Consider the following 27,002-nt stretch of genomic DNA (forward strand, 5'->3'; position numbering starts at 1 on the left):
CTAGATGAATTATAAAATGAAGCCTGGCCTGTTGCTTTTTAGTTTGGACCTACAACTCCCAGATGATCATCAAAATTACATGGAGACAAGCTGAGAACCACAGAATCCTAGAGCTGAACATGACCTTAGAAGTCACATTACTTAACACATTATAAGACCAAGGGCCCAATTTGTCCATTATTACACAGTTAATATTTGCAGGAGATAGGACTGGAACTCAGCCCTCAACTCCCGTGTCAGGGTTCTTTCCATTAATCAAGTACTAATATTAATATTAGTAATATAGCACTAGTTTGTACTAAGAATACTAGTACTAATACCCAAGTCTGTATAAATAAGGTACCCAGCAGAATCACGTGAGTCTAAAATCTAAAGAGTAATGGAGATACTGAAAATAATCCTCTCCTAGTCCAGAGAGAAGCAACCACGCTAGGAGGAGGAGGTGGGAGCGGGGAGACATGACAAGGTATTGAAAGAAGATGTTGTAGTATGAACAAGGTCTGTTCCGTGGGGCAGTAGAACAGAGAAGAAATTAAAAATGGAAGATACATAGAACAGGAAAGGACTTAATGGAAGTTAAGGTGTCATCAATCTCAAAGGGACTCTTCATTCTCCAGGGCTAATAATCTTTAATTAAATTATTTAATTCAATTTAATAATCCAAATTTCCTTTGGAGGCAAGGGCTGTGTCTTATTCATCTCATTAAACCCAGTACAGCGCCTGGGACACGGTGGCAACTCAATGACTGGCTATGCATGAATAAATGTCTTAACACTGCCACCATCTCTTCTGGGAATTGCTTTCAGAGAAGCTCCACTTTCACCCCTGACTGGGATTGGGTATGCCTTCCCTATGCTCTCATAGCATGTGTGGCTCTTATCATAGGGCCCTCCATTCACCATATCAAAATTACCTGCAAACTTGGTTAAGTCACTGCCTAGCCTGACAACTCTTTGTGGGCAAGCACTGTGTCTTTAATCTCTTTAGTCTCAGGGCCTGTCATAGAACTTAGAAGCAATAGGAATTTAATACACTCTTGCAGAATGAATGAATGGATGGATGGATAAATGAATGAAACCAAAAGGGTATCAAAATAAATGCTAATAGAACAAGCAATTTTCATCAGAGAAAGACCCAAATGAATCCCCAGGAAAACACACTGCTCAGGCAGTGTGTTTCCAGTGTCGACACAGCTCTAGTGTTTCTCAGAGCCTCTGTCACCAGGAAAGGATGAAACACCATCCATATTCAGCAACAAAGACAGAGTGAACCTTCTTCTTCAAGTCTGATTGCTACATGGCACCTGTTGCTAAAATAGCAGCTGGTAAGCATTTTGCTTTATTCAAAACAACAACAAAACAATCTATTACAGGAAGCAGCATCACAATGACAATAAGAAATCATGAGACTAAATATACAGCAGAAAGAAATATGGAATTTTAGCAATGAAAGACAAGGAAGGAGCTGCTCGAGCCTGAGGAAAAAACTGAAGTGTTGATTAGAAATCGCTCAGCCTGCATTAAAACAGAAACAAGGGGGGTGGGGGTGGGAGGAAAGAAAGGGAAAGGGGGGGGAGGAAAAGAGAAAGAGAATGTAAAGGGAGAGGGAATGAGATAAAGAGGGAGGGGAAAATCAATGTGTATTTTTTTGGGTCTCTGAGTTTTAATCTATCCTTCCCCTTCCCCTCCCTTTCTACCACCCCCTCAAGAGAGAATTCATTGATTGGGCTGAACTAAAATTTCTTACCTTTCCTCTCATGGATTCTCTGTGAAGAATGAGCCTGAATCCATCTCATTCTTGACTGCTCCCCTCTCCTCCCTCCCCCTCCCCAGCCGCCATTGTTAGCTTCTCTACTTTGCTCAGGCTAAGAGGCAGCATGTCCACCAGTACCTCTGACAACAGATGGCATGGGTGGGGGGTGGAAAGGTGGGACTGGGACACCAGTGGGTGATCGATGGGATCGCTGCAGCTGGCCGCACTTGCAGAGCATCTGACAGCTGAGATGGCCCTGACAACTAACCTGTTGCCTGCTTCAAGGCAGAAGCAGCCTCTCCAGGTGCAGATGGCAGAAGTCATAAAGCATCGCCTCCCCTCAAAACAAACAAAAAGAAACAAAACAAAAACCCAACAACAATGACAAAAATACAGAGAGGGTGTTTAGGGCAGTGCAAATAGGACTGGCCCGGGGTTTGGGAGAACTGGGCTCTGTGCATGCTCTACCCCAAATGTGGAGTGTACATGTGGCCTTGTTGGACTAGATTTACTGTGGTCCCTTCCTGTCTATATATTTCCCTTCTCCAGCTCCCACCCCCTCCCTGCAAATCCCCAGAATATTTCTCTTGGACAAACCCTGGGGTGACTGGAAAAGCACTGACCTAGAGACCCTTTCCCAGTGAGACAGGGGCCAACAAGCTGGAGGCCTAAATCCCCCTCGAATCTAACCGAGTAGAGGCAAATTAGGGACGTTCAGAATCAATGAGGGTGGAAGTGGAAAGCACTGGCCCAGGGGAGGGGGAAGGCATAGATCAGCCAAACCCTGAAATTAGAGATGATTCATATTTGAATAATGTAGGAGGGATAACTCAGAGCAGCCAAGAAAAGAGGCTAACTCTGCTGAGAGTCCCCGCCTCTCAACCTAAACTCAATATGGGGACAAGAGCAAGCGTTAGGGGCCCTATATTTGGAATAGAAAAAAATTGAGGCAACAATAATCTTATTCTGAAGCTAAGGGAAATGGAGTCTTGTCTTTTTCTTCTTAAATGTATTTTCCTCTCTTGGAATTACTTGCCTTCAATATTTTAAATTTGTTTTCTCCTTTTCCCATTAACTTGATTTTTTTCCAAATCTTTTGATTGATACCCCTAAAGGGGAATAACTTTCATTTTTTGCACTATTTCGCATTTTCTCTCATGCCCTGTACCGTCCCCATCCTCTACTCACAACCTTTCTGGACCCTCACCTCTGTTTCCAACACTTGCTCTCCTCGCTTTGAATTCAGTCCAAGCCTCCAAGCCACCAAACCTTTCTCAAATTCCTCAACAGGAAGTAATCTCTCAGGGCTCCCCACCCAGCCAACCGTGCCTTAACTGCACAGAAACATCACGTGGGGTAACACGGTAGGGACAAGAGTCTTTCTTGACTTCAGGAAGATGGGAAGGAAGTTCACAAAAAGGGAAGGAGGAGGACACAAATGACCCAGCCGGACACAGTGGCTTGGGTTCTGCCAGAGATGCCCAACTCTTCTCTCTCTGACACTGAACTGTTAACTCCGAATCTCTTTGCAAATTATCTGCATCTATCAAGAAAGCTCTGCTTCTCTAACTATGGGACCATTCCCCAAAAGATACCAAGTGAGAGAGAGCCGTTCCCTTAACTCCACAACCAATCATGTCTCCATCCCCATCTCTTTCCCTGTCTCTGCTTCCCAGCACCCCCACCCCGCTTCCCGCCCCCAAAACAGCCACAGAATGAAAAGCTTCCTACTTCTCTAGGGAAAAAATTAAGGAGATCCAGGTGTCCTCCGCAAAAAAAAAAAAAAAAAAAAAAAAAATCCATTCTCTTTATCAGTCTCCTCCGAGCTTTCATTTTTCCAGCCGGATTTTTCCCAGGACTCACAGCATTACAAACTCAGACTGAGGAAAGACCGTTGTACGGACATCTAATATCATCAAGTCAAACACCTGCATCTCGATTCTCGCTTGGAATCAGCTCTCTCGCTCTCTCCCTTACACACACACACACACACACACACACACACACACACACACGCAGAGCCCCCCTCCCCCACTTAACACCAGTCTGCTAAGCAGCTTTTGAAACGCAGTCTCTGCAAGGGAGAGGGGGGATGGGGGAGAGGGTGGGCTGGGGTGAGAAAGTATCACTACGGAATACACAAAGTTATTCGTCTCTGTAGAAAACGGCTCTTACCTGTTAGCCAGAAGAGAGCAATCCACCTCAACAAGATCCTGTCCATCATCCCCAACTTCCCATCCAGATTAAGGAGTGAGGAAAGTGAGAAACGGCTGAAATAGAGAAATCTATGTGGCCAAGACGCGGAAGGCAGCCGCAGGGCTGCGACCGCTGGCGTGAGCGTGCCTCGGGCGTCCCTCCGAGCCACCGCCCACCCGCCGGGGCAGGCGGGGCCCCCGGATGGACCGCGCCGACTGCGGGGCGCGCGCTGCCGCGGGCTCCCGGACACCGCGCCGCGCTCCGAGGGCGCATTCCCTCCCGCCAGCCCGCGCCGCCGCCGCCGCCGCCGCCACCACCGCGGCGCACCCGCACGCCCAGGCAGCGCGGCGCCAGGCGAGCGCCTCCTCGCCGCAGAGCCAGCCCGCGCGGGGGCGCTCAGCTGCCGCGCCGCCTGCTCCCCTCCCCGGCCCGCCCCCGCCCGTGGGCCCGGGGCTTCCAAAGTTACTCTGTCACGTGCCGGCCTCCGGCCGCCGGGACCTAACCGTTGGGTAGCAGTGAACTCAGGGCCGGAGGGGGCGGAGGGGGCAGAGGGGGCGAAGGGGCAGGGAGAGACACGGGGGAGGCGGCAGGGTGCGCTGCGCAGAGCAGAAAACAAACACGGTGGCTTCCCCCAGGGAAGCCTTTGGGAAGACTGGGCACTTGTACCCAAGTAAATCTGGGGACTTGAGGAGAGGGAATCAGTGTATACATGTGGGCTTCAGCCAACCTGAACTGGGAGAGAGGGTCACAGTGAGCAAGGTGGGGGACACCTGCGGGGACTTGGCATAACCTATTGGGGGACTTAGGCTAGTAAGTCCTCTAGGTAGGGGTGCTTGATTCTGTTGCACATGCCTCTCCCTGTTCTGTGTGGTTCCCTCGTTGACAGTGCAAGGAATCAGGAGGCTCAGCAGAACTGAGAAAGGTAGGCGGGAATTCCGCGTAAGAACTCTTTCCTTTTAAAACACGATGAGGTAGAGTAAGGGCATACAGCCCTTTGACTGAAAATATGTAAAGCTAGAATGAAACCATTATAATGCTTACATTTCTTCAACACTTTGTAATTTGCAGGGCACATTCACATGAACTATTTCATTTTTTTAGAAAAACAGATTTGTTTCCTGTATGTTGGAAAGGAGTTAAAATGTAGGTGTTAAGAGACAACTGAGAAATGTAGGCTTTTATTAATAAATGTATATATACTGAACATCTACATGTACTAAGAACCAACGCTACAGAGATGAGGAACGTCATTTTAGGTCCAGGGAATGGAGGACGTTCAGACCATTAAACACATAATGCATAATCAAAGTTGAAGAGGGTAAATGCCATGGTGGAGATACAGAGAATATGAGGTGGGGACACAAAGGAAAGAACAATTTATGTTGTCAGGGAAGGAAGAAGCACAACAACAAAGGAGGAGTAATATCTGAATTGGCACCTGCAGAATGAGCAAGGTTTTGGCTGTTCAGAGATTGGAATGGAAAAAGGGCAAGGCAGGGGCTTTCCAGGCAAAGGCCAGAGAGGAGACAAAGCAGAGGGGTATAAAATTGCCTCTGAAGCCGGGAAAACCGAGGAGTTCTACGAGTTCCAGGCTTGAGAGAAGTTCCTGGAGGAGAAAGACTCCACACTTAAGAGTGATTGTATTTATGAAATAGGGATGATAGGAAACACCTGAGAATAGTGAGAATGGTGAAAGTAGACCCTGCTCAGGTGTCTTGAAAAATTCCAACTACAGAAGCCAAAAGTCTAGATTCACTGCCCCACCTATCCCAGTTGGAGTTCAGGCCCAGGTCCCAAGCATGGCTAGGCTGAGCCTCTCAGAGCTCTATGGATCTAGATGAAGTCATGCAAGAAGCAGGGACAGTGAAGAATCACTCATGCCACTGGGGCAACAGCGACAACCAGTGTCCACGGTTAGCAGTGGGGAAGGTGCAGCCAGCATGCCATTCTGAGATAGGATTTTGGCTATGGTCCTGGCTGTGTAGCCTTTCTAGGCTCCAGCCTGTTTTCTGAGCCCAGTTCCTTAGCCTTCCTGGCAGTTCTGGGGGTTACCTAATATTCTTTCATGAACACCTTTTTTTTTTCTTATTTTGGCCAGAGATAATTCTGTTGCTTATAATTAAGAATCCTAATATGCTGTATGAGAGAAATTTGGAGGATTGTTTCTTTTCATATGCAAAAAAAAAAAATTCAGAAAATTAAAATGAAGGAAGTAACTAACATTTGTGGAATTCCCATTAGGTTCTATTTTAAGCACACTTCTAGATATTTTACAAGTTTTCTCGTTTACCTTTTTTGGGGGGGTGCATGGTTCTCTCATTTACTTTTAATGTGTGAAACTCAGGCCCAGGGAATTTAAATGACTTTTCTAAGATAATGTAGCTAGTAAGTGGCAGTACCAGGATTTGAAATCAAGTCTCCTGACTCCACAGCCTTTGCATTATACAACAGGACATCTAGAACCAGAGAGGTTGTTATGATGATGTCTTTGTTTTACACTCTAGTGTGTGTGTGTGTGTGTGTGTGTGTGTGTGTGTGTGTGCATGAGGAAGAGTTTGAATAGGGTTTTGTATCTAGGCACAAAAACCCTGATGTCTTTTTCCAAAACTTGGACATAAGGACAAGTTTATTTAGTTGAGAATATTGGAAATGGGAGATAAACTGGGCAAAGAAATGTGCCTGTGAATCATAGAACACAGGATGCCTTATCCACCATCTCCAGAATTTGTTTTCTCTGTAGCACCTTGCAGGTCTCCCTTATATCTAGAGAGATTCAGCTGGTCTATTCTGGACTCCTCAAGCGAATGTACCAGAATAAACTAGTGTGTGTCCCTCCTAAATACTCGTTATTACCAAAGTGATGACTGGTTTATATATACCCAAAATCATAGTGTTTTTTCAAGTGTGGTTTTTTAATCTCCAGCATCAGACTCACATTCAGGTATTTACTTAAAATTTAGATTCCCAAACTCTATCAAAAACTAGGTAGATACACAATTTTTTGTGGTATCAAAATTTTTTAGTGGAGGCCTGGAAATCTTCATGATAACTGCCTTACGTACTTCTGATGCACATTAATGTTGAAGAAACTCTGTCTAATCATCTTCGTATTCTCCTGGGAGCTGTCAGGTTGACAGTTGTACATGAGCCTCAAAGTCTCTCAATTGCCCATTTATTCTGAACCCCCAGAAGAGACTGATTTATCATAAACAAAGGGAGACTGCAGATCTCCAACACTTCAAACTTTTGGCTGAAACCAGAGACAAACATGTCAGAACATGGTCCTGTGTGGGACCAGAATAGATTCCCAGGAAGGCACAGTTTGGGATTGTGTGCAGTAGGGAAGGGGAGTAGACTAACAAGCTGCTTCGTTAAAGCTACACACTTGAACAAAGTTAAACGAAGAACAGAATTAGAATATGGAGGAAAGGGAAGTGTACCATTGCAAGGAGACCTGCTGGTAGCTGGTAGCAACCACATGGTTATAAATATAATGCAGCTGAATCCTCTTTCAAACATGATTTCATTGCAGACACACAGGCACACATGCACAAGAATCCTGCTTAACATAGGTCTTTTAAAAGCACAGAGATAACATCACATTTCTACTTCTCCTCTCTGATCTTGAGTTTCGAGGGGAGTATATGTGGTCTGACTTTAAAACAGATCCATGTTTCTTATCTAAGTTCTATTCATCTTCCTCCCCTTGTGCTACCTTTTAGGTTTTTTTATCCTCCCCATATCTTCAAAACCACTCACAATGAATAACAAGTTAAAATATATATTTAAGTTAAATGAAAGAATTTAAAACTCTGGAGACTGTAGGCACTAAATACTGGAAACTAGGACATATTTTTAATCTGGGAGCCCTTTCATATTGAGGAATAAATTGGTTCATTAAGAAAATGGTTTAAAGAAAAGAAATGCAAATGTAAAGTATATGATGCCAACAAAAAGCTAAATTGCCAAGAAGGGTGGTAAGTATATAATAAGTAAAAGATTGAGAGAATGTGCTGAAAATTCCACTTAAGGCAGATTTAACCCATGAGCCTGCTCGGTGCTGAATTAGGTGATATGTTGTGCCATATCCTGGATCTTAATCCCACTGGAAAACAGGGCAGCCTCCATTTGGATTTTAGCCTGGAAAAATCCTTATTGGTGATTAAATCATGCTCCCCACAAGAGGCATGTTCAGGTTCCAAATGCTGGTCCTGTGGGTGTGAACCCATTTGTAAATAGAACCTTTGAAATGTTCTTAACTAAGGTGTGCCCAAAATGAGTGAAGGTGGGTCTTAATCCAATAGGGCTGAAATCTTTATAAGAAAGGAAATTGCACTCAGAAATAGAAGGCTCCAGAGAAGCAAGAAGCTGGAAGTTAACAGAAACAGGAAGAGAAAGAAGACACTTCCACGTCTATGGCTATGTGATTAAAAAAAAAAAAAACAAGGCCAAAATAAGCCAGAAACAAAGAAACAACAATGATATGGTCTCCTTTAGAAAATGCTTAGAAGAAAGCAGGGGCCTAGATTGTAAGCTTTTAGAGCAGACACTTTTCTGGAATGGTTATTATTATTTCTAGATTTTCAAGAAGCTGTTTTATATATATAATCTGATATTTAGAGATCAGAATATAGTTGATCAGGTTGGAGTTAAAGTAATTCAGAACACAAGGGTAAGGAAGACAATGTCTATACTTTAGAACCACACACACTCTTTAAGAGCAAAGGAAGGAAGTTTTATTTGGTCTGTAACTAAAATTTTCTGTAGCACATAATCTAACTCAACCTATCTGTATAGCTCATTTGAACAATTGAAATACAGGGAGCCCAGAACAAGAAAGAAGTCCTTTAATCCTGTGTATCTTTTTTTTTTTTTTTTAATTTTTTTTATTAATCAAAAAAAAAGAAAAGAAATTAACACAACATTTAGAAATCATTCCACTCTACAAATGCACTCAGTAATTCTTAGTTTCATCACATAGTTGCATGATCATCATTTCCCAGTACATTTGCATCGATTTAGGAAAAGTACTAGCAAAACAGCAGAAAAAGATATAGAATGCCAATATAGAGAAGAGAATTAAAATAATAATACTAATAATATATATATATATATATAAAGGAAAAAGAAAAAAAACAAAAACAAAAGATACAAACACACAAACAAACAAACAAAAAACCATATTTCAGGTGCAGCTTCATTCAGTGTTCCAACCTAGTTACATTACATTTAGGTATTATTGTGCTGTCCATTTTTGAGTTTTTGTATCTAGTCCTGTTGCACAGTCTGTATCCCTTCAGCTCCAATTACCCATTATCTTACCCTGTTTCTAACTCCTGCTGGTCTCTGTTACCAATGATATATTCCAAGCTGATTCTCGAATGTCGGTTCACATCAGTGGGACCTTACAGTATTTGTCCTTTAGTTTTGGGCTAGACTCACTCAGCATAATGTTCTCTAGGTCCATCCATGTTATTACATGCTTCATAAGTTTAGTCTGTCTTAAAGCTGCATAATATTCCATCGTAGGTATACGCCACAGTTCGTTTAGCCACTCGTCTGTTGATGAACATTTTGGCTGTTTCCATCTCTTTGCAATTGTAGATAATGCTGCTATAAACACTGGTGTGCAAATGTCCGTCTGTGTCTTTGCCCTTAAGTCCTTTGAGTAGATACCTAGCAGTGGTATTGCTGGGTCGTAATCCATTCTGCCATTCTATGTCTTTTGATTGGGAAATTCAGTCCATTAACTTTTAGTATTATTACTGTTTGGATAATATTTTCCTCTACCATTTTGGCTTTTGTATTATATATATCATATCTGATTTTCCTTCTTTCTACACTTTACTCCATACCTCTCTCTTCTGTCTTTTCGTATCTGACTCTAGTGCTCCCTTTAGTATTTCTTGCAGAGCTGGTCTCTTGGTCACAAATTCTCTCAGTGACTTTTTGTCTATAAATGTTTTAATTTCTCCTTCATTTTTGAAGGACAATTTTGCTGGATATAGGAGTCTTGGTTGGCAGTTTTTCTCTTTTAGTATTTTAAATATATCATCCCACTGTCTTCTAGCTTCCATGGTTTCTGCTGAGAAATCTACACACAGTCTTATTGGGTTTCCCTTGTATGTGACAGATTGTTTTTCTCTTGCTGCTTTCAAGATCCTCTCTTTCTCTTTGACCTCTGACATTCTAACTAGTAAGTGTCTTGGAGAACGCCTATTTGGGTCTATTCTCTTTGGGGTGCGCTGCACTTCTTGGATCTGCAAATTTAGGTCTTTCATAAGAGTTGGGAAATTTTCAGTGATAATTTCTTCCATTAGTTTTTCTCCTCCTTTTCCCTTCTCTTCTCCTTCTGGGACACCCACAACACGTATATTTGTGCGCTTCATATTGTCATTCAGTTCCCTGATCCCCTGCTCAAGTTTTTCCATTCTTTTCCCTATAGTTTCTGTTTCTTTTTGGGATTCAGATGTTCCATCCTCCAGTTCACTAATTGTAGCTTCTGTCTCTTTAGATCTACCATTGTAGGTATCCATTGTTTTTTCCATTTTTTCTTCTTTGTCCTTCACTCCCATAAGTTCTGTGATTTGTTTTTTCAGATTTTCTATTTCTTCTTTTTGTTCAGCCCATGTCTTCTTCATGTCCTCCCTCAATTTATTGATTTGGTTTTTGAAGAGTTTTTCCATTTCTGTTCGTATATTCAGCATTAGTTGTCTCAGCTCCTGTATCTCATTTGAACTATTGGTTTGTTCCTTTGACTGGGCCATATCTTCAATTTTCCGAGCGTCATCCATTATTTTCTGCTGGTGTCTGGGCATTTGATCAGATTTCCCTGGGTGTGGGACCCAGCTGGTTGAAAGGTTTTTCTGTGAAATCTCTGGGCTCTGTTTTTCTTTTCCTGCCCAGTAGGTGGCGCTCGTGGTGCTCGTCTGTCTGCACGGCAGTCGGCCCGGGAAACCGCGCGTGGAGGCGGGGGTCGCTGGCCGCCGCGGCTTGGGAGAGTGCTGGTCCTAATTGCCCAGCTGGCCCGAAACGCCAAGCGTGAGGGGAGGGCCCCGCTATCCAACGTTCCCAGTCAGACCGGGGAGCCACGTGCGTGGAGGGGACCCCAGTCGCCAGCCGCCCCGGCCGGGAAAACGCGCGCCCCCCGGGTATCTCACTGCAGCAGATTCTCCCTGCCCGTTCAGCTGTTCCAGAATGGGGTACGCTGTCTTTTTGGTCTCTGTCGTGACTCCGGGAGCTGTTTCGTATTGTTTCTGTTTCTTTAGTTGCTTTTCTGGAGGAGGAACTAAGACCCGCACGTCTTACTAAGCCGCCATCTTCTCCGGAAGTCCAATCCTGTGTATCTTAATGTAATACCTAGATACATCCTTGAATGTATTAAGCAGATAACCAAAAAGTATTGGCAAAGTTCCTTGAGGGATGGGAGAAAAAATATGGAACTATTAAACTTTACATCAGGAAATCCCCTGATACTATGTCAAACTTTAGGGACACTCAATAGGCCATGCCCTTGATCCTGAGGCTTACTCTTGTGAAGCTTATGTAGGTAACAGAGAAGCTTAGACTACCTATAGGCATGCCTAAGAGTTACTTCTGGAGGTCCTCTTTTGTTGCTCAGATGTGGCCTCACTCTCTCTAAGCCCAACTCTGCAAGTGACATCATTGCCCTCCCCCCTGCATCCAGGGGTGAAAGTCTCTCTAGTTGACACGGGAGATGACTCCCAGCGATGAAGGGATGAGCTTGGCTCTGGCACCATGGGATTGTCAATGCTTTCCTGAAAAAAAGGGGGAAAAGAATTTTAATAAATAAGGTTATCAGTGGCTGAGAAAGTTCAAGTAGAGTCGAGAGGCTACTCTGGAGTTATTCTTAATGCAAGCTTCAGCTAGATATTGCTATTTATCATGGTTTGCCAACCCCCACAGAAACCGTTCCTGCCAAGGGCTCTATCTGAGATTCTACAAAGGTTCTATGGACTATGATTACTCTCCAGAAGGTTACAATGTTCAGATGGGTTCCTAGGCCAGATAAGTCCTGAAATGCAGAGGGTCCAGCTGCTCGAGAACATCAACTACTTCCATCCCCCTACCCCATATTATCGACAGCCCTTTCCAACATGAAAATGTTAGAGTGGACATAGCTGAAATACCTCTAAAGAGTGTGAGAAAGATCAAAGAACAAGGAGTTATAGCAGAGAAGATAGGACTTAACAAATGAGTATGACTCCGGAATCATTATACTGATACTTCTTTTAGTCTCCAGTGTCTTGGAGCAGCCAGAAGGAAAAACCTAAAATTGTGGAACTGTAACTCAGCTAAACTCTGAAATCTATTCTATAACCAATTGTTGCTGTGTGCTTTGAAATTTATTACTTTTTTGTATATACGTTATTTTTCACAATAAAAAAATTAATGTCAAAAAAAAAAAAAAAAAAAGCCAGGGAACTCCAAAGATTGCAGGCCTGCCAAAAGGTACTAACTTGGAAGGAAGCAAGCCTTCTAACCTCTAAAACTGTGAGCCATTAATTTCCTGTTGTTAAGCCAACCCATAGTATGGAATTTGTTCTAGCAGCCAGGAAACAAAAACAGTTCTTTCAAGGATAATGCGAGGAAAAAGGAGCAGAACATAAAATTATATTTATAGCATGATCTCAGATATGGAATAAAAGCACTTAAAAGAGACAAAGTCACCAAAGTGACAATGTTATCTCTGGGTAGTATTACCATTCATTTATATTCTTTATAATTTTCTATACTCTAGTATTTCTACAACGTAGAAAAAGTTGCTGGACAAAAGAGACACTGTGCCAAAACTGTCTCTGTGACATCCCCGGAGGAAGGAGAGGGGCAGGAAGAACGGGTGACAGGTATTTTGTTAGGCCTACACCTACAGCCAGATAAAAAGCCCCCAAATGCACGCCTGCTTTCTTTCTGTCTTTTAGTCATGTGCAGTTAATCAGGAAGCCCTTACCAAACTGATAGTTCAACCTATAATTTCTTTGTAAATTACACAGCCAAAGATGAAATAAAGCTGCTTCTCTTTTGTGAGCTCTGCCTCCAATTTTGGCTTTTGTTTCAATGTTATCATCCTTTGGAGACTAGAACAGCATTGAAAGCCCCCTAAATGAACAGCAGAACGAATTCTGATTTCAGCGATCAAGCAACATCTTTCAGTCCACAGGGAAAAGAAGAAAGAGGGTTGGGCTGTCTCTATTTCATCCAGGTCCTTGGGTCCTGGGTCTTGGCAATCAAGGTGGACATTTGCTCCACAGAGCCTTAAGCAGAGTTTTCCCAGAGACCTTCTCTCTGGTGCAGGTAAAGACGGCACTGAGGGGAGAGATGTGAGCCAGACAAGTATGTCATCCAATGACCTCACCCTAGAAAATGGGCAGGGAAGGGAGCTGGAATGAGAAGTACAGAACACAGGTCATCGTGAAAGGCAATAGCTCAAGAGAAGGCTCATTTGTGGGCTTCCAAAAGCCAGTGTTAAGTATCAGTGACCTTGACCTTTGCTTTGGAGTTGGGAGTGAGAATGTCTAACAAGTATTCATTCTTTATCCCTATTCCAATTCTGAGTGAGTGCCTTACACATAAAGATAATCAATATATATTTGTCTAATTAATTAAAAACTGCTTCAGAGTTTTCATCTTATGGTTTCCTCATCTTCTTTTCTCTTCCTTGAATTCATTCACCTATTCCACACACATTTATTGAGTGCCTACTATATGCTGTCTAGAAATTCACGGCTTCTCAATAGGAATTCCAAGATGAATGGATTACATCAAAGAGTTTACAGGTGAGTTGTAGCCCTGGAGGGCAGGCATATGGTCTTTTAAGTGGGATTGTGTGACAAGGATATGTACCAGGTGTGGTGGGTGCACAAAGGAGGAAAGACCATTATCTGTGAGGTGTGCTGCCTTCTTGGAAAAGGCAAGCCCTTAGCTGAGTCTTAAACATGACTTGGGCAGAATTTCTTAGGACGGAAAGGGAGCAGGAGGTCATGTAGATACAGAGGCAATAAGGAGGGATGAAAGTGGGGTGTGCTGGCCTCAACATAAGCTCACCAAAGACAGAGTCAGCAATAAGGCTAGAAAGGTAGACTGAGGTCAGACCAAAGGAAGCCAGACCACTAGATCTGGACTTCATTCCACAGGAAATGGATCACCCATATGGATTTCTGGGCAAAAAGCCAATTTCAGACCTGTGTTTCAGGAAAATTATTCTGACTACAGAGTGTAGAATGGATTGGTGGAGAGAGAGAGAGAGAGAGAGAGACAAGAGGCAGAGGCCTCTTCCATGAGGGTACTCTTTAAAAGAGCTCAGGAAGAAGGAATGAGCACCAAAACTAGGCTCAGGCATAGTAGGAAAGGAAGCAAATGGCAAGCAAGTGAGACATTACAGGGAGACACAAGAGGTAGAATGCACAAGACCTGATAAGAGGTTGCATGTATATTGATGGAGCAAGCAGGAAGAATCAACCAGACCTCAGGTTGTGGTCATGCATTCAGGCAATGTCTAGAAGGTACTTGAAAATTCTCACTTCTGCTTTCGCAAAGCATTATATAATAAACATCCCTTGAGCATCTATGATGATGCTCAATATTAGAATAAGAGTTTTAAAAGAACAATTATCTCACAGAGCTCAGAGTCACTCATAGGCTTTGTGGTCTGGGAAAGTTACTTCACCCACCTGAGCCTCAATTTCCTTTTCTATAAAATGAGGATGATTGTAGAACCTATGTCATAGGGTTGCTGTGAGAAGGGTATGAGAGACCTGTTGAAAAGTGTTTGACAGAGATTCTTACACACAGCTTTCAATGAATGTTAGCTGTTATTACTCTGGTTATTATTAGCACAGGTTGGAGGATGCATTCTAAATAATGTTAGGATCTTAACTAGCATCAGAAGAAAATGATAAAATTCTGAGGTCTTTTTGGGTGGTTTCCAAAACACTCAGCTGAAAATCACATCATACTTTATATGAAAAAAAATAGAAACCATCCAAATCTCCAATGGCTTCTCACCCATTTATACTAACATCCGAAGTCTGTAAGGTATCTATATAAGCTATATATGATTTGGCCCTAGCTTCCTCTCCAGTATCCTCTCTACTTTCTCCTTGGCTCATTTCACTCAGCCACAAGACTTGCTTTGCCGTGCTTCAATCATACCAGGCATGCTCCTACCTCAGAGCCTTTGCATTTGATTTCTCTCTGCCTGGAATGCTCATTCCCTGATAATCTGTATAGTTTGCCTCCTTACTTCTTTCCAGTCTTTGCTCAAATTTCATTTCTTCAAACAGAGGCTCTTCTCACTACCCTAAAGGTGCATGCTCTGTCAGTCTCTAATACTTTATCCTGCGTTATTTTTCTTAATTGGACCTATTGATTTCAGTCATCATCTTTTTTTTTTATTAATGGAAAGAAAAAAAAAGAAATTAACACAACATTCAGAAATCATACCATTCTACATATGCACTCAGTAATTCTTAACATCATCACATAGATGCATGATCATCGTTTCTTAGTACATGTGCATCGGTTTAGAGGAACTAGCAACACAACAGAAAAAGATATAAAATGTTAATATAGAGAAAAGAAATAAAAGTAGTAATAATAGTAAAAAAAAAAAACCCTATAGCTCAGATGCAGCTTCATTCAGTGTTTTAACATGATTACTTTACAATTAGGTATTATTGTGCTGTCCATTTTTGAATTTTTGTATCTAGTCCTGTTGCACAGTCTGTATCCCTTCAGCTTCAATTACCCATTATCTTACCCTGTTTCTAACTCCTGCTGGACTCTGTTACCAATGACATATTACAAGTTTATTCTCGAATGTCCGTTCACATCAGTGGGACCATACAGTATTTGTCCTTTAGTTTTTGGCTGGACTCACTCAGCATAATATTCTCTAGGTCCATCCATGTTATTACATGCTTCATAAGTTTATCTTGTCTTAAAGCTGCATAATATTCCATCGCATGTATATACCACAGTTTGTTTAGCCATTCTTCTGTCGATGGACATTTTGGCTGTTTCCATCTCTTTGCAATTGTAAATAATGCTGCTATAAACATTGGTGTGCAAATGTCCGTTTGTGTCTTTGCCCTTAAGTCCTTTGAGTAGATACCTAGCAATGGTATTGCTGGGTCGTATGGCAATTCTATATTCAGCTTTTTGAGGAACCGCCAAACTGCCTTCCACAGTGGTTGCACCCTTTGACATTCCCACCAACAGTGGATAAGTGTGCCTCTTTCTCCGCATCCTCTCCAGCACTTGTCATTTTCTGTTTTGTTGATAATGGCCATTCTGGTGGGTGTGAGATGATATCTCATTGTGGTTTTGATTTGCATTTCTCTAATGGCCAGGGACATTGAGCATCTCTTCATATGCCTCTTGGCCATCCGTATTTCCTCTTCTGGTAGGTGTCTGTTCAAGTCTTTTTCCCATTTTGTAATTGGGTTGGCTGTCTTTTTGTTGTTGAGTTGAACAACCTCTTTATAAATTCTGGATACTAGACCTTTATCTGATAGGTCATTTCCAAATATTATCTCCAGTCATCATCTTTTTATATATTTTTGTTTCTTTATTGTGTGCTGTCCTCACAAAGTTATAAGCTTCATGAGACAGAGACTTGTTCCATTTAACTTGTTGTTGTGCCTAGTAACAGAGCCTAGCACTCAGTAGGTTCTTAATAAATATTTACTGAATTAATAAATGAATAATTCACTCCTTCCTCAAAACATTTCCTTTTCATGGTTTCCCTGGTTTTCTTCCTGCTTCTTCAGATGACTTTTCTCAACTACCTTACCTGGTTCCTCCTTCTCTGGCTGACTTCTAAATCCTGGTGTTGCTCAGGACTCCAACCTGGATCCTTTTACTCTCTCTTCTTTTCCTAGGTGAACTCATCCATTTCCATGAATTTAAATACCGTCTTTATGTGGCTTGCTTCCAAATTCTATCTCTAGCCCAGAACTTCAGACTTACATGGCCAATTGCCTACTTGACATCTCCACTTGAATGTATGACAGCCATCTCAAAATTAACATGTCCATAACTGAACTCTTGACACCCCCCCACACACATCCATGCATCACCAACAACCAAAACCTGCCACTCTCTAGAATTTATGAATAGGAAAATCAATCTGGTTGGAAAGAGGGAAATCTGTTCTGTTTATATAGGATTTGACTTAACTAAGGTGAGAAAAAAAAACAATTTTATCAAAGAAGAGGAGAAACAGATATTGGAAATTATGGGGGACCTTTGAACCTCCCTTGTCATTAACATTGCCCTGTCTCAGTCCTTCCTATTTTAGTAAAGTGCACCATTTGCCATTGGGATACTCATGCCAAACCCCTAAGAATCCTCCCTTTTTCTCACTTCCATATCCAGTGTTTTTTTTTTTTCCCCCAAAAAATACAATTTGCATTTTTCTTCTCTATCTCTGCTTCTTCTTTGTTCAGGTTACCATCATCTCTCCCATGAGCTCCTGTAGGAGCCTTCTACCTGGTCTCTCTGTACTTATTCTTGCAGTTTTAAATGCATTATCCAAATAGCATCAAGACTGATCCTCTTGAATTGAAAACCACAGCATGACACTTTCATTTTAAATCCTTAAATGATCACCCACTATACTTAGAGTAATACTTAAACTCTTTATGATGGTTTCAGTGCCATGCCCAAATCCCTGCCAATCACTGAAACTACTGTGTGTACCATTTCCACCTGCCTGGATACTCTACAGCAACACCAACTAGTTCTCCAACTGTTCGGAGAATACACCCAGCTTTTTATTGTCCGAGGCCTTTGCATATGCTGTGCCCTCTGACTAGTTCTGCTCCTTTGTATCCTTTCACATTTTACATCACCTGCTCTTCAGAGAGGTTTGCTATGATCACCTATCTAAAAATTAGCTGTTAAATCTAAACATTGCTAAAATGTATTAAAGAAAAGCATCTTAGCCAAGATGGAATAATACGGAACAGATATATCCAGCAACCTGAAATAACTTAAAAACTGGGCAAAAATATGAAACAATGTTCTCAGACATTGGACATTAGGGAGCACAGGTGAGTAATACCTGAAAGAACAGAAACAAAAAAAAATGAGCCCTGTGATTGCCCCAGCTAGCTGCCTGGAAGGTTTCCAGAATGCAGTATGTCAAGTGGGGTAATGTAGGCTTGAGCCCAGTGGTCTCCCTGGGTTGAGGAGATGGAATTGGGTGTTGAAGTTGGCTGCAGTGTTTAGAGTTCACGGAGAAGAGTTCCAGGAAAAAAAGTAGAACAAAGAGCGAGCTTGGGAATCTGCTAAGGATCTCCCTTGAAGCTTCAGCTGATCAGCGTGGGTGGGAGGAAACCACACAGCACCAGGGAAAGAACAATCTGAAAGGATTTTAAGGAACAATCTTTGGAACTCACACTGGGCCAGGAATAGTTTGTGTTTCCATCAGCCAAAGTGGAAAACCTCCAAAGTTCTGGATATTGGAGAGGGTACTCAGAAAGGTGTTAACAGGAGGAGAGAATTTGAACAACAGAGCATAAAAGCAAGCCTCAAACTATTTCCAAGCATTGTAAGCATCCCAGAACAAAGCCCAAGAATATTTATAAGAATACAAAAATGTCCAGAATTCAACAGGCTAAAATTCACAATGACTAACAAAATCAAGTATTACCAAAAAACGCAAAGAAGGACAAATCATGCTATAAAAAAGGAGAGAAGTCAAGACTCAGAAGTGACATAAATGTTAAGGACATTTAATGGTTATGATAACTATCTTTCATATGTCAAAGACTGTAGAGGAAAAATAGAACATGTTAAGTAGAGATATGGAAGATACAAAAAAGACCTAAATCAAACTTTTAAAAGTGGAAACTAAATTACCTGATATGAAAAAATATGCTGGATGGAATTAATAGTAGCTCATAGAAGAAAAGGTTAATGAACATAATGACATATTTGCTAGTTTGAACCTATTATGTACCCCAGAAAAGCCATGTTTTAATCCTGATTCACTCTTGTGGGGGCAGCTGTTTCTTTGAATCCTGATTTGGTACTATAGGGCAGAAACTTTTGATTACATTATCTCCATGGAGATGTGGCACGCCAATTGTGGGTGTGAGATTTTGATTTAAAGGAGATGTGACCCCACCCAATCCAGGTGAGTCTTGATTAGTTTACGGAAGTTCTTTAAAAGAGGAAACGTTTTGGAGTGAGCTCATAAATGACAGAGAGCAGAGCCAATGTAGATGTTGGAGATCGAGACAGAAATAGACTGGGTGCTAAGCAAGGACTCAGAGAAATAGCCAGAACCTTAAAAAGAAGAAATCTCCAGCCCCGGGAAATGCTAAGCTAAGAGATGAAACCCCGAGTTCTGTCCCAGAGGAACTAAGGGAATGCCCACAGATGCTTTAGAGAGTAAACCACTGGCATCAGAAGCTGGAAGCAATGGAACTGGGAACAAGGACAAGTAGATGCCAACCACGTGCCTTTCCAGCTGACAGAGGTGTTCTGAACAGCATCAGTCTTTCTTGAGTGAACGTACCCTGTTGTTGGTGCCTTAATTTGGACATTTCATAGCCATAGAACTGTTAACTTGTAACTTATTAAATTCCCTTTTTAAAAGCTTTCCATTTCTGGTATATTGCATTTCGGCAGCTTAACAAACTAATACAACATAAAAGAAATTATGCAAAATGCATGATTTGAGAGAAAAAAGACCAAAGGTAAATGTACTAAGCATCAGTGAACCTAGGGACAACTTTGAATAGCATACAGTGGTAATGAGGTAACCTTGCAGGTGATGGGTACAATATATTCCTTATTTGGATGGTGATGATGGTTTCATAGAAGTATGTGTCAAAACTCATCAAATTGTACACTTTATAATATGCAGTTTATTATTCATCAATTATGTCTTAACATTGGTATTAAAAAGCAATCTGAAACGAAAATTCCAGATATCAACATGGGAGTGGGATGGTGGAGTGGAAAGCAGTCTGGGAAGACAGAATATGGATATTTACTATAGAACATGTTAGAAAAATATTAGTTAAAAAAAATCTTAAATGTTGAAGGGGCAACAATTGAAAAAAAGAAAAACAGAACATATAACTTTGATATCAGCAGATGAGAGAGTAGAACAAGAAATATTCATCAATCCAACTATAGCAGAAAAGGGAAAAACAAGAATTCTAGGGACATAGTAAATGGAAATTGAAAAGAATTGAGCTAAGATTTTTATTCAGGAAACAAGATAAAGAACCACAAAATAACTTGATCTAAGAGGCAAGAAGGAATTAATAACCGAAAAGAGAAATGACTAAAAAGGAAAAGGAAAAAAAGGGCTAAAAAATTTCTTGATAAAACTAAAACCTGTTTTTTTAAAGATCAATAAAATGGACAAATTTTGGCAAGAGAAAAGGTGGAAAACAAATAACATTAAGAATGAAAAATATTAGAATACAAATGCATAAATAAAATACAAAATTATACATTAGAATATATATTTAAAATTATGAGGAAAGTTTATGTCAATAATTTGTTTTGCTCTATACTTCAACTTTATTGAGGAATAATTTTCACAAGTTTGCACACTTACAAAAAGCATATTTTAAAAATGTATAGCTAGATGAGTTTTGGCAAATATATAACTCCTGTAATCTCTATCATCACTATCAAGGGTACCGAATATTTCTGGCACCCAAAGTTTCCTGTGTCCAATTCTCAGTCAATACCCTACACTTCCTGGCTCCAGCTGACTATTAATCTGATTTCTATAAATAGTGTTTCCTTTTCTTGAGTTTCACACAAATTGAATCATACACTCTGTATTCTTTTATATATCCCTCCCTTCACGCAATGAAATTATTTTGAAATTCATCTCTATTGATGTGTTTATTAATAGTGTAATTCCTTTTATTTCTGAGTAGTAGTCTACTGCATGGATATACCACAATTTATCTATGTACTTATTGATGAACATTTGGGTTGATTACAAGTTGAAAACTCTTATGAATAAAACTAACATTTATGTTAGTATAAGTCTTTATGTGGATATATATTTTCATTTCTCTTAAATGAGTGAATTGTTGGGTACTATGTTAAATATATGTTTAATTTTATGAGTTCCAGTTGCTAACATTCTTGCCAGCATTCTATACCAGTATATTTGAACCTAAATGAAATGGACAATTTTCTAGGAAAGCATAAGTTACAAAAATTCGCTTAAGAAAAACTAGGAAACCTGAAAAGACAAACAATCATACACGATATTGAAATGGTGGCTAAAGGTTTGTATCATCCCCTCCCTTTACCCCATTCCATGAATACCAGGATTAAATCGTTTTATGGTAAAATCTACCAGTCAAGGAATAGATAATCCTATCTGTTATCAATCTAAGCAGAAAAAAGATGGCAGTTCATTCTATTAGGCTCTCATGACCTTGGTACCAACATCTGGTAAGGCTAGGGCAAAATAAAAATGAATAAATATAATTCACCCACTGCAAAGAAGCAAAATCTTAAATATGTTTAAAAAATAAACTGTGCCTTTGTGCTGGTCTGAAATGATGTATGTACCCTAGAAAAGCCATGTTTTAATCCTAATCCCATTCTGTAAAGGCAGCTGTTTCTTCTAATCCCTATTTGGTATTGTATATTTGAAACTGTAATTAGATCATCTCCCTGGAGATGTGATTTAATCAAGAGTGGTTGATAAACTGGATTAGGTAGAGGCGTGTCTCCACCCATTTGGGTGGACCTTGATTAGTTTCTGAAGTCCTATAAAAGAGGACTTTTATTATTTCTTTTTTTGGAGAATGAGACTGAGAGATTCAGAGAGCAGAGCAGAACCACATAGCCTCAAAAAGCAGAGTCCACCAGCCAGTGACCTTTGGATATGGAGAAAGAAAATGCCTCCCAGAGAGCTTCATGAGGCAGGAAGCCAGTAGAAGCTAGCAGATGATGCTGTGTTTGCCATGTGCCCTTCCAGATGAGAGAGGAACCCTGACTGTGTTCACCATGTGCCTTTCCAGATGAGAGAGAAACTCTGTGTTTGCCATGTGCCTTTCCACTTGAGAAAGAAACTGTGAACTTCATCAACCTTCTGGAACCAAGATATCTTTCCCTGGATGCCTTAGATTGGACATTTCTATAGACTTGTTTTAACTGGGACGTTTTCTCCACCTTAGAACTGTAAACTGGCAACTTATTAAATTTCCCTTTTTAAAAGCCATACTGTTTCTGGTATATTGCATTCCGGCAGCTAGCAAACTAGAACAGCCTCATTATCAAGAGTCTATACTAGGAATGGTACGACACTTCAACTTTAGAAAAATCTATCAATATTTATTATATTAAAAGGTAAAATCATATGGTCATCTCAAAGGATATAGAAAAAGCATTTGATAATTTTTCAGTTTCCATTCCTTATTTAAAAATACATACAACATATATAGACACAAGCATAGATGCAACATATACATAACGTGTAGTAAATAAAGCAAAGAAGGGAATTTCCTCTGGGAACTGCATTTAACTAGAAAATCAAATGGTACTATTTGAACCAATATGAGAGTGAAGGAGGGTGAATAAATACAGATTACTAAAATCAATACTTTCTCTACACACCAACAGTAAGCAATTGTAAGATAAATAGAAAATAGATGTTTCACAGCAGCACCAAAACTCGAAACTATGACATGAAACAGACCTTTATGACGAAATCTATAAAATTTTATTCAAGGACATTATTTTATATCTAAGCCTCTTACCATACATGTTTCCTTCCTAACACTTATTAAAATTGCATTAAAAAACATTTTTGGTTCACTTGTTTTTGTCATCCCCCTGCCCCCCACCTGATTGTAAACTTCTTGAGGGTGAGGCTCTTTTTTGTCATTTTCTTCCCTCTATACCCCATTCGGTATCTTTCACAGTACTTCGCACAAAGGTGGCCCTTTTAAAATAAGTAAAATAAGGAAGAACCGAAAGCGCCTACCAGTCCGTTCCTCTCTACCACTTTGACGCACATTACGCAATAAAGTACAGAAATGGCTCCAAGCCTTCCACTTGACACCACACCCTCCAACGACTCATCACAGCCAATCACGATGCGTCTCACCTGTGACTCCACCTCCTTCCCCGCCTACCCAGCCACAACGCGAGATGGAATCTTCCGGGCCTCAGGCTGTTTTTCCTTGAGCTGGGCCAATGCGACTGCGCGCTGCGCCCTGATTGGCTGAGAGCTGCCCGCCCGCGCGTGCGGGCGACGGTCACGGTTACTAAGGGTGGGAGCTAGACGAGGGGGCAGGCGGCTTGTGCTGTCCTTGGGCCTTCGTCGCTTGGCCGAGCTCGCCATGCCCAACCGCCGGGCCAGCCGTAATGCCTACTATTTCTTCGTGCAGGAGAAGATCCCTGAACTACGGCGGCGAGGCCTGCCCGTGGCTCGCGTAGCTGATGCCATCCCCTACTGCTCGGCCGACTGGGCGGTAAGGCTGGAGCGGGGTGAGCAGGGCCGGGAAGGGCAGTTGGGCAAGCGGGAGTGTGATTTGTGGGGCCAGGTGGAAGGGAAAGAAGCCTTGGGGGGCCCCCCAACCCCTTGCTTCTGGTCAGGGTAGACTGACCCTAGAACCGCCTCCCAGGGGCTCATTGTTGCGTCTTCTCTTTGTCTCCCCGTTTTATCCCCCAAGCTCCTCAGGGAGGAAGAAAAGGAAAGATATGCAGAGATGGCTCGAGAGTGGAGGGCCGCCCAGGGAAAGGATTCTGGGCCTTCAGAGAAGCAGGTAAGGCTATCTGGAGAAGAGGGGCCACCTGCCTGGCACCTAAGCATGCTCGATAAATGCTGGGTGGGTGAGTGGTAGAAGACTGGGTGATTTGGATTAAAGGAAAGTTTATTTTTAAATCCCCCCCCCCCCCCCCGCTGGTGTCAGAATGCCTGTTTAAAACAGACACCATATCGGGGACATACGCTGGTATTTCATTTAGTGGTGAAAGGCCAGTAGAATCCTTATTAGGAAACCTGCAGCCAATAATCCATGATGAGTAATGGGGGTGTTTGGTATTTAGGAGTTGTACGAGATGACTTCTAAGTCTCTTTTCAACTCCCCTTGATTAAAGAGCCTTTTTTGATGCTTAAAAGCTGTTTGGGCCATTCTCTCTTTTGAAAAATGACAGCTTTGGAACCAGCCAGCTGCTGCGTTTAAAATATTGAAATAACAGGACTTGGAGATTATGGTGAATGTTTTTTATGTCTTACAGGTGAAAGATTTGAATAAAGTTTATTTGACTACATTTCTGGGTAGTAGAATGTTAAAATCCTAAATAAAAATTGTTTTCTTGCGGGTTTATATCAGGAAATGCAGGGTAATTGTGAGTTGTTTTTTTCTCCGTTTGTGTTTCCATTCTTAATTTAAGCTGTCAGCACTGGATTGAAATTCAAGAGAACTTTGCTTTAGGTTTGAGACTTTCATTTTGTGGGTTTATGTTTGAGTTTAAACTCTAGTCAGATGAATTTGTACATAGGATACTTTTAAGCCGTGACTTTTTTTTTCTTCTAATAAAACGTTTTCCCTCAAAATTTAAAATATATTGTGTGTAGACTTCATGTAAGACTCAAGCCAGCATGATCCAGTTTTTACTTAAGTGAAAAACCAACAATGGGAGAGTATTTTGGCAGATAATCTTTTGGCCACTGGTCTGATATATAGTAGGTGGCTTTGTAAGATTAACTCTCAGTAGTGGCCAAATGACTTTTAAGTAGCAGTTGAATTGATTATTTGTCACTCACCTTCTGATTTAGAATATTTCTGGATTTTGCTGTTGTTGCCATTAGGTGTTGGTGTTATTAAGGAATACGTGTTTATTTAGTCATTGGGTTCATTGACCTGGGGAGGCTACTGAAGTAATCTGTGGCTTTTTTTTTTTTTGTAATTCATTTGCTAAATTTAAATAAATGCCATAAAGTGCATAGCAGGAGTTTGTGGCCAATCATTCTCTTTCTCTTTAGAAACCTGTCTGCACACCACTGAGGAGGCCAGGCTTGCTTGTACCAAAGCAAAATGTTTCACCTCCAGATATGTCAAGCTTGTCTCTAGACAGTGACCAAGGTAAAGAAATCCCAAAATATTTTGCTTAACTTTGCCTGCTGTAAACACTGTGACATATTGAGCTGTAAAAATATTTTCTGTTCATTTCAATCCTTCATTTCAAAGCAATTGACTGTAAGTATTTAAATATGATGGTGTTAAAGTTGTAAAAAAAATAGGTAATTTCCCACCATTGAAGTAATACTGGAGAATTTTTACCAAATTATCTGGGTTCTTGGTTTCTGCCACTTCATACGTTATTAATCAAGATATTTTTAGATTAAGTGATTGTAGCTAGGCATTGAAATACATTGAATTGTGAAAGTAAAGATGAATCCTTAAACTGGCCTACAAGAGATTATAACAATAATAAGGATCTTTACTATTCCTTCTGGCTGTTTTTATTAATTGTATTCTGACTTTGTTCAAGAGTAATACACTTTTTCTTTTAAGATTAATAAACATTTAAGTCTTAAAGTGCAGACAGTCCTAATAAATAAGAACACTTCTCACCATTCTCATGTTTCTTTCTTTTTTTAGGTAATTTATTGGGAGCTTCGGGTACATATATTGGTAAAAAGTAAAGAAGAACTAAATTGTCAGTAATTCTCACAGAGTTTTTCTACACTGGCTTTTTTTTGGCTTTGTTTCTCAAACCCTTCATTTGTTGAATATGGGTCATAGATTCTCTTAAGTCATTTCTGAGATTGAGAGTTTATATATAGCTGGCTCCAAGTTTGAATAATATTGTTGCTTCATGCGAAGAATAGTTGTACTTTTAGCATTAGCAGATGTAATTATAAAAATTTCAATTCATTTGTCTGCTACACCTAATTAATTTTCTCTTTTCTAGCTCATTTAAGAATAGTGAAACATGAGAATGGTTCTAGAACTTTGCAGGGGATATATTTGAGACATTCGTCTGCTGGTTTTGTCTTATGTTTTTGATTATTGTGTTTTGTTTTGTTTTTAGCTCTCCTTGGAGGCATTTTTTATTTTTTAAACATTTTTAGCCATGGCGAACTACCTCCTCATTGTGAACAGCGCTTCCTCCCTTGTGAAATTGGCTGTGTTAAATATTCTCTCCAAGAAGGGATTATGGCAGATTTCCACAGTTTTATAGATCCTGGTAAGTAGCCAAACGAGTGGGTAGATGAAAGCATGCTTGATCTTTAAAGAATATATAGTTTTTTTTTTTCATCCTGCCTTCATTTGATAATAGTATTTGTTTTCTTGACAGTTGATGTACAGCTGAGTTATTAAAATGTAACAAGGCTTCATGACTGTTAGTTGAAGAATGGTTAGGAATGAGGTCTTTACAGGAGATTTTTGGTTTTAGGCTTAAACTTCAAAGAAGCATTAAAGTCAGGTTGATAGACTACCTGAAAAATGCATTGCCTACTATTATCTTACCTGGGGCCTTAAATTTGGGGATTTTCTAAAAGCTTTGCATCTTCCTCTACTGCACACTTTACCTCAGCTGTCACTGTTTTTTTTTTTTTTAACCTGTTACTGCTCTGTAACCTTCAGCAAATTACTTAGCCTCCTCAAACCTATTAGCTCTTCTGTAAAGTGGGGCCATTCTAAGGTGGGCTGTGCTAAGGAACAGAAGAAAATCTATGTAATTAGCCTAGTACTTAATAGACTTTCAGATGTTTCAGGTATATGTTTTCATTGTTCCATCCCATTTAAGGCAAGATAGTCGTGGAGAGGAAAGGATTTGATTTAGTTCCAAGAGCATAAATGGTGGCAGGGGAACACCCTGCCCTTGAAAATAAGAGAAACATATAGGGAGAAGAGATTGGGGAAAGAATTTCTGTTACTTTAAAATCCATTAGGATATCCCAGCACTTTTTTCTCTTCCTTAACTTTTAGATGACAGAAAAACTAATGCTTCTCACACTTATGAGAATAGTTGCTTAGGACCAAATAGTGACTATTCTTTAATGTTGTAAAACATTTAA

The 27,002-nt window shown here is 40.7% G+C and overlaps 2 protein-coding genes across 12 annotated transcripts in view; one reads left to right on the forward strand and one right to left on the reverse strand.

Annotated features, from left to right (window-relative positions):
• Positions 1-23,561, reverse strand: part of ILDR2 (immunoglobulin like domain containing receptor 2) — an 81,389-nt gene extending 57,828 nt beyond the window's left edge. For 8 of the 11 annotated variants that reach the window (XM_077156845.1, XM_077156839.1, XM_077156847.1 and 5 more), the window contains exon 1: positions 3,929-4,085. In XM_077156845.1, coding sequence (XP_077012960.1) covers positions 3,929-3,977 — 49 coding nt within the window. In that variant the 5' untranslated portion in view covers positions 3,978-4,085. Of the gene's footprint in view, positions 1-3,928; positions 4,142-23,075 lie in introns of those variants that run through there. The other 3 variants (XM_077156843.1, XM_077156849.1, XM_077156842.1) reach the window with 3 other exon arrangements.
• Positions 23,115-27,002, forward strand: part of MAEL (maelstrom spermatogenic transposon silencer) — a 77,318-nt gene continuing 73,430 nt past the window's right edge. The window contains exons 1-4 of the mRNA XM_077156850.1: positions 23,115-23,442; positions 23,644-23,736; positions 24,960-25,059; positions 26,012-26,167. Coding sequence (XP_077012965.1) covers positions 23,311-23,442; positions 23,644-23,736; positions 24,960-25,059; positions 26,012-26,167 — 481 coding nt within the window. The 5' untranslated portion in view covers positions 23,115-23,310. The remainder of the gene's footprint in view (positions 23,443-23,643; positions 23,737-24,959; positions 25,060-26,011; positions 26,168-27,002) is intronic.

The sequence above is a fragment of the Tamandua tetradactyla genome, chromosome 4 (assembly GCF_023851605.1).
Source record: "Tamandua tetradactyla isolate mTamTet1 chromosome 4, mTamTet1.pri, whole genome shotgun sequence".
In the NCBI taxonomy this organism is placed as follows: domain Eukaryota; kingdom Metazoa; phylum Chordata; class Mammalia; order Pilosa; family Myrmecophagidae; genus Tamandua; species Tamandua tetradactyla.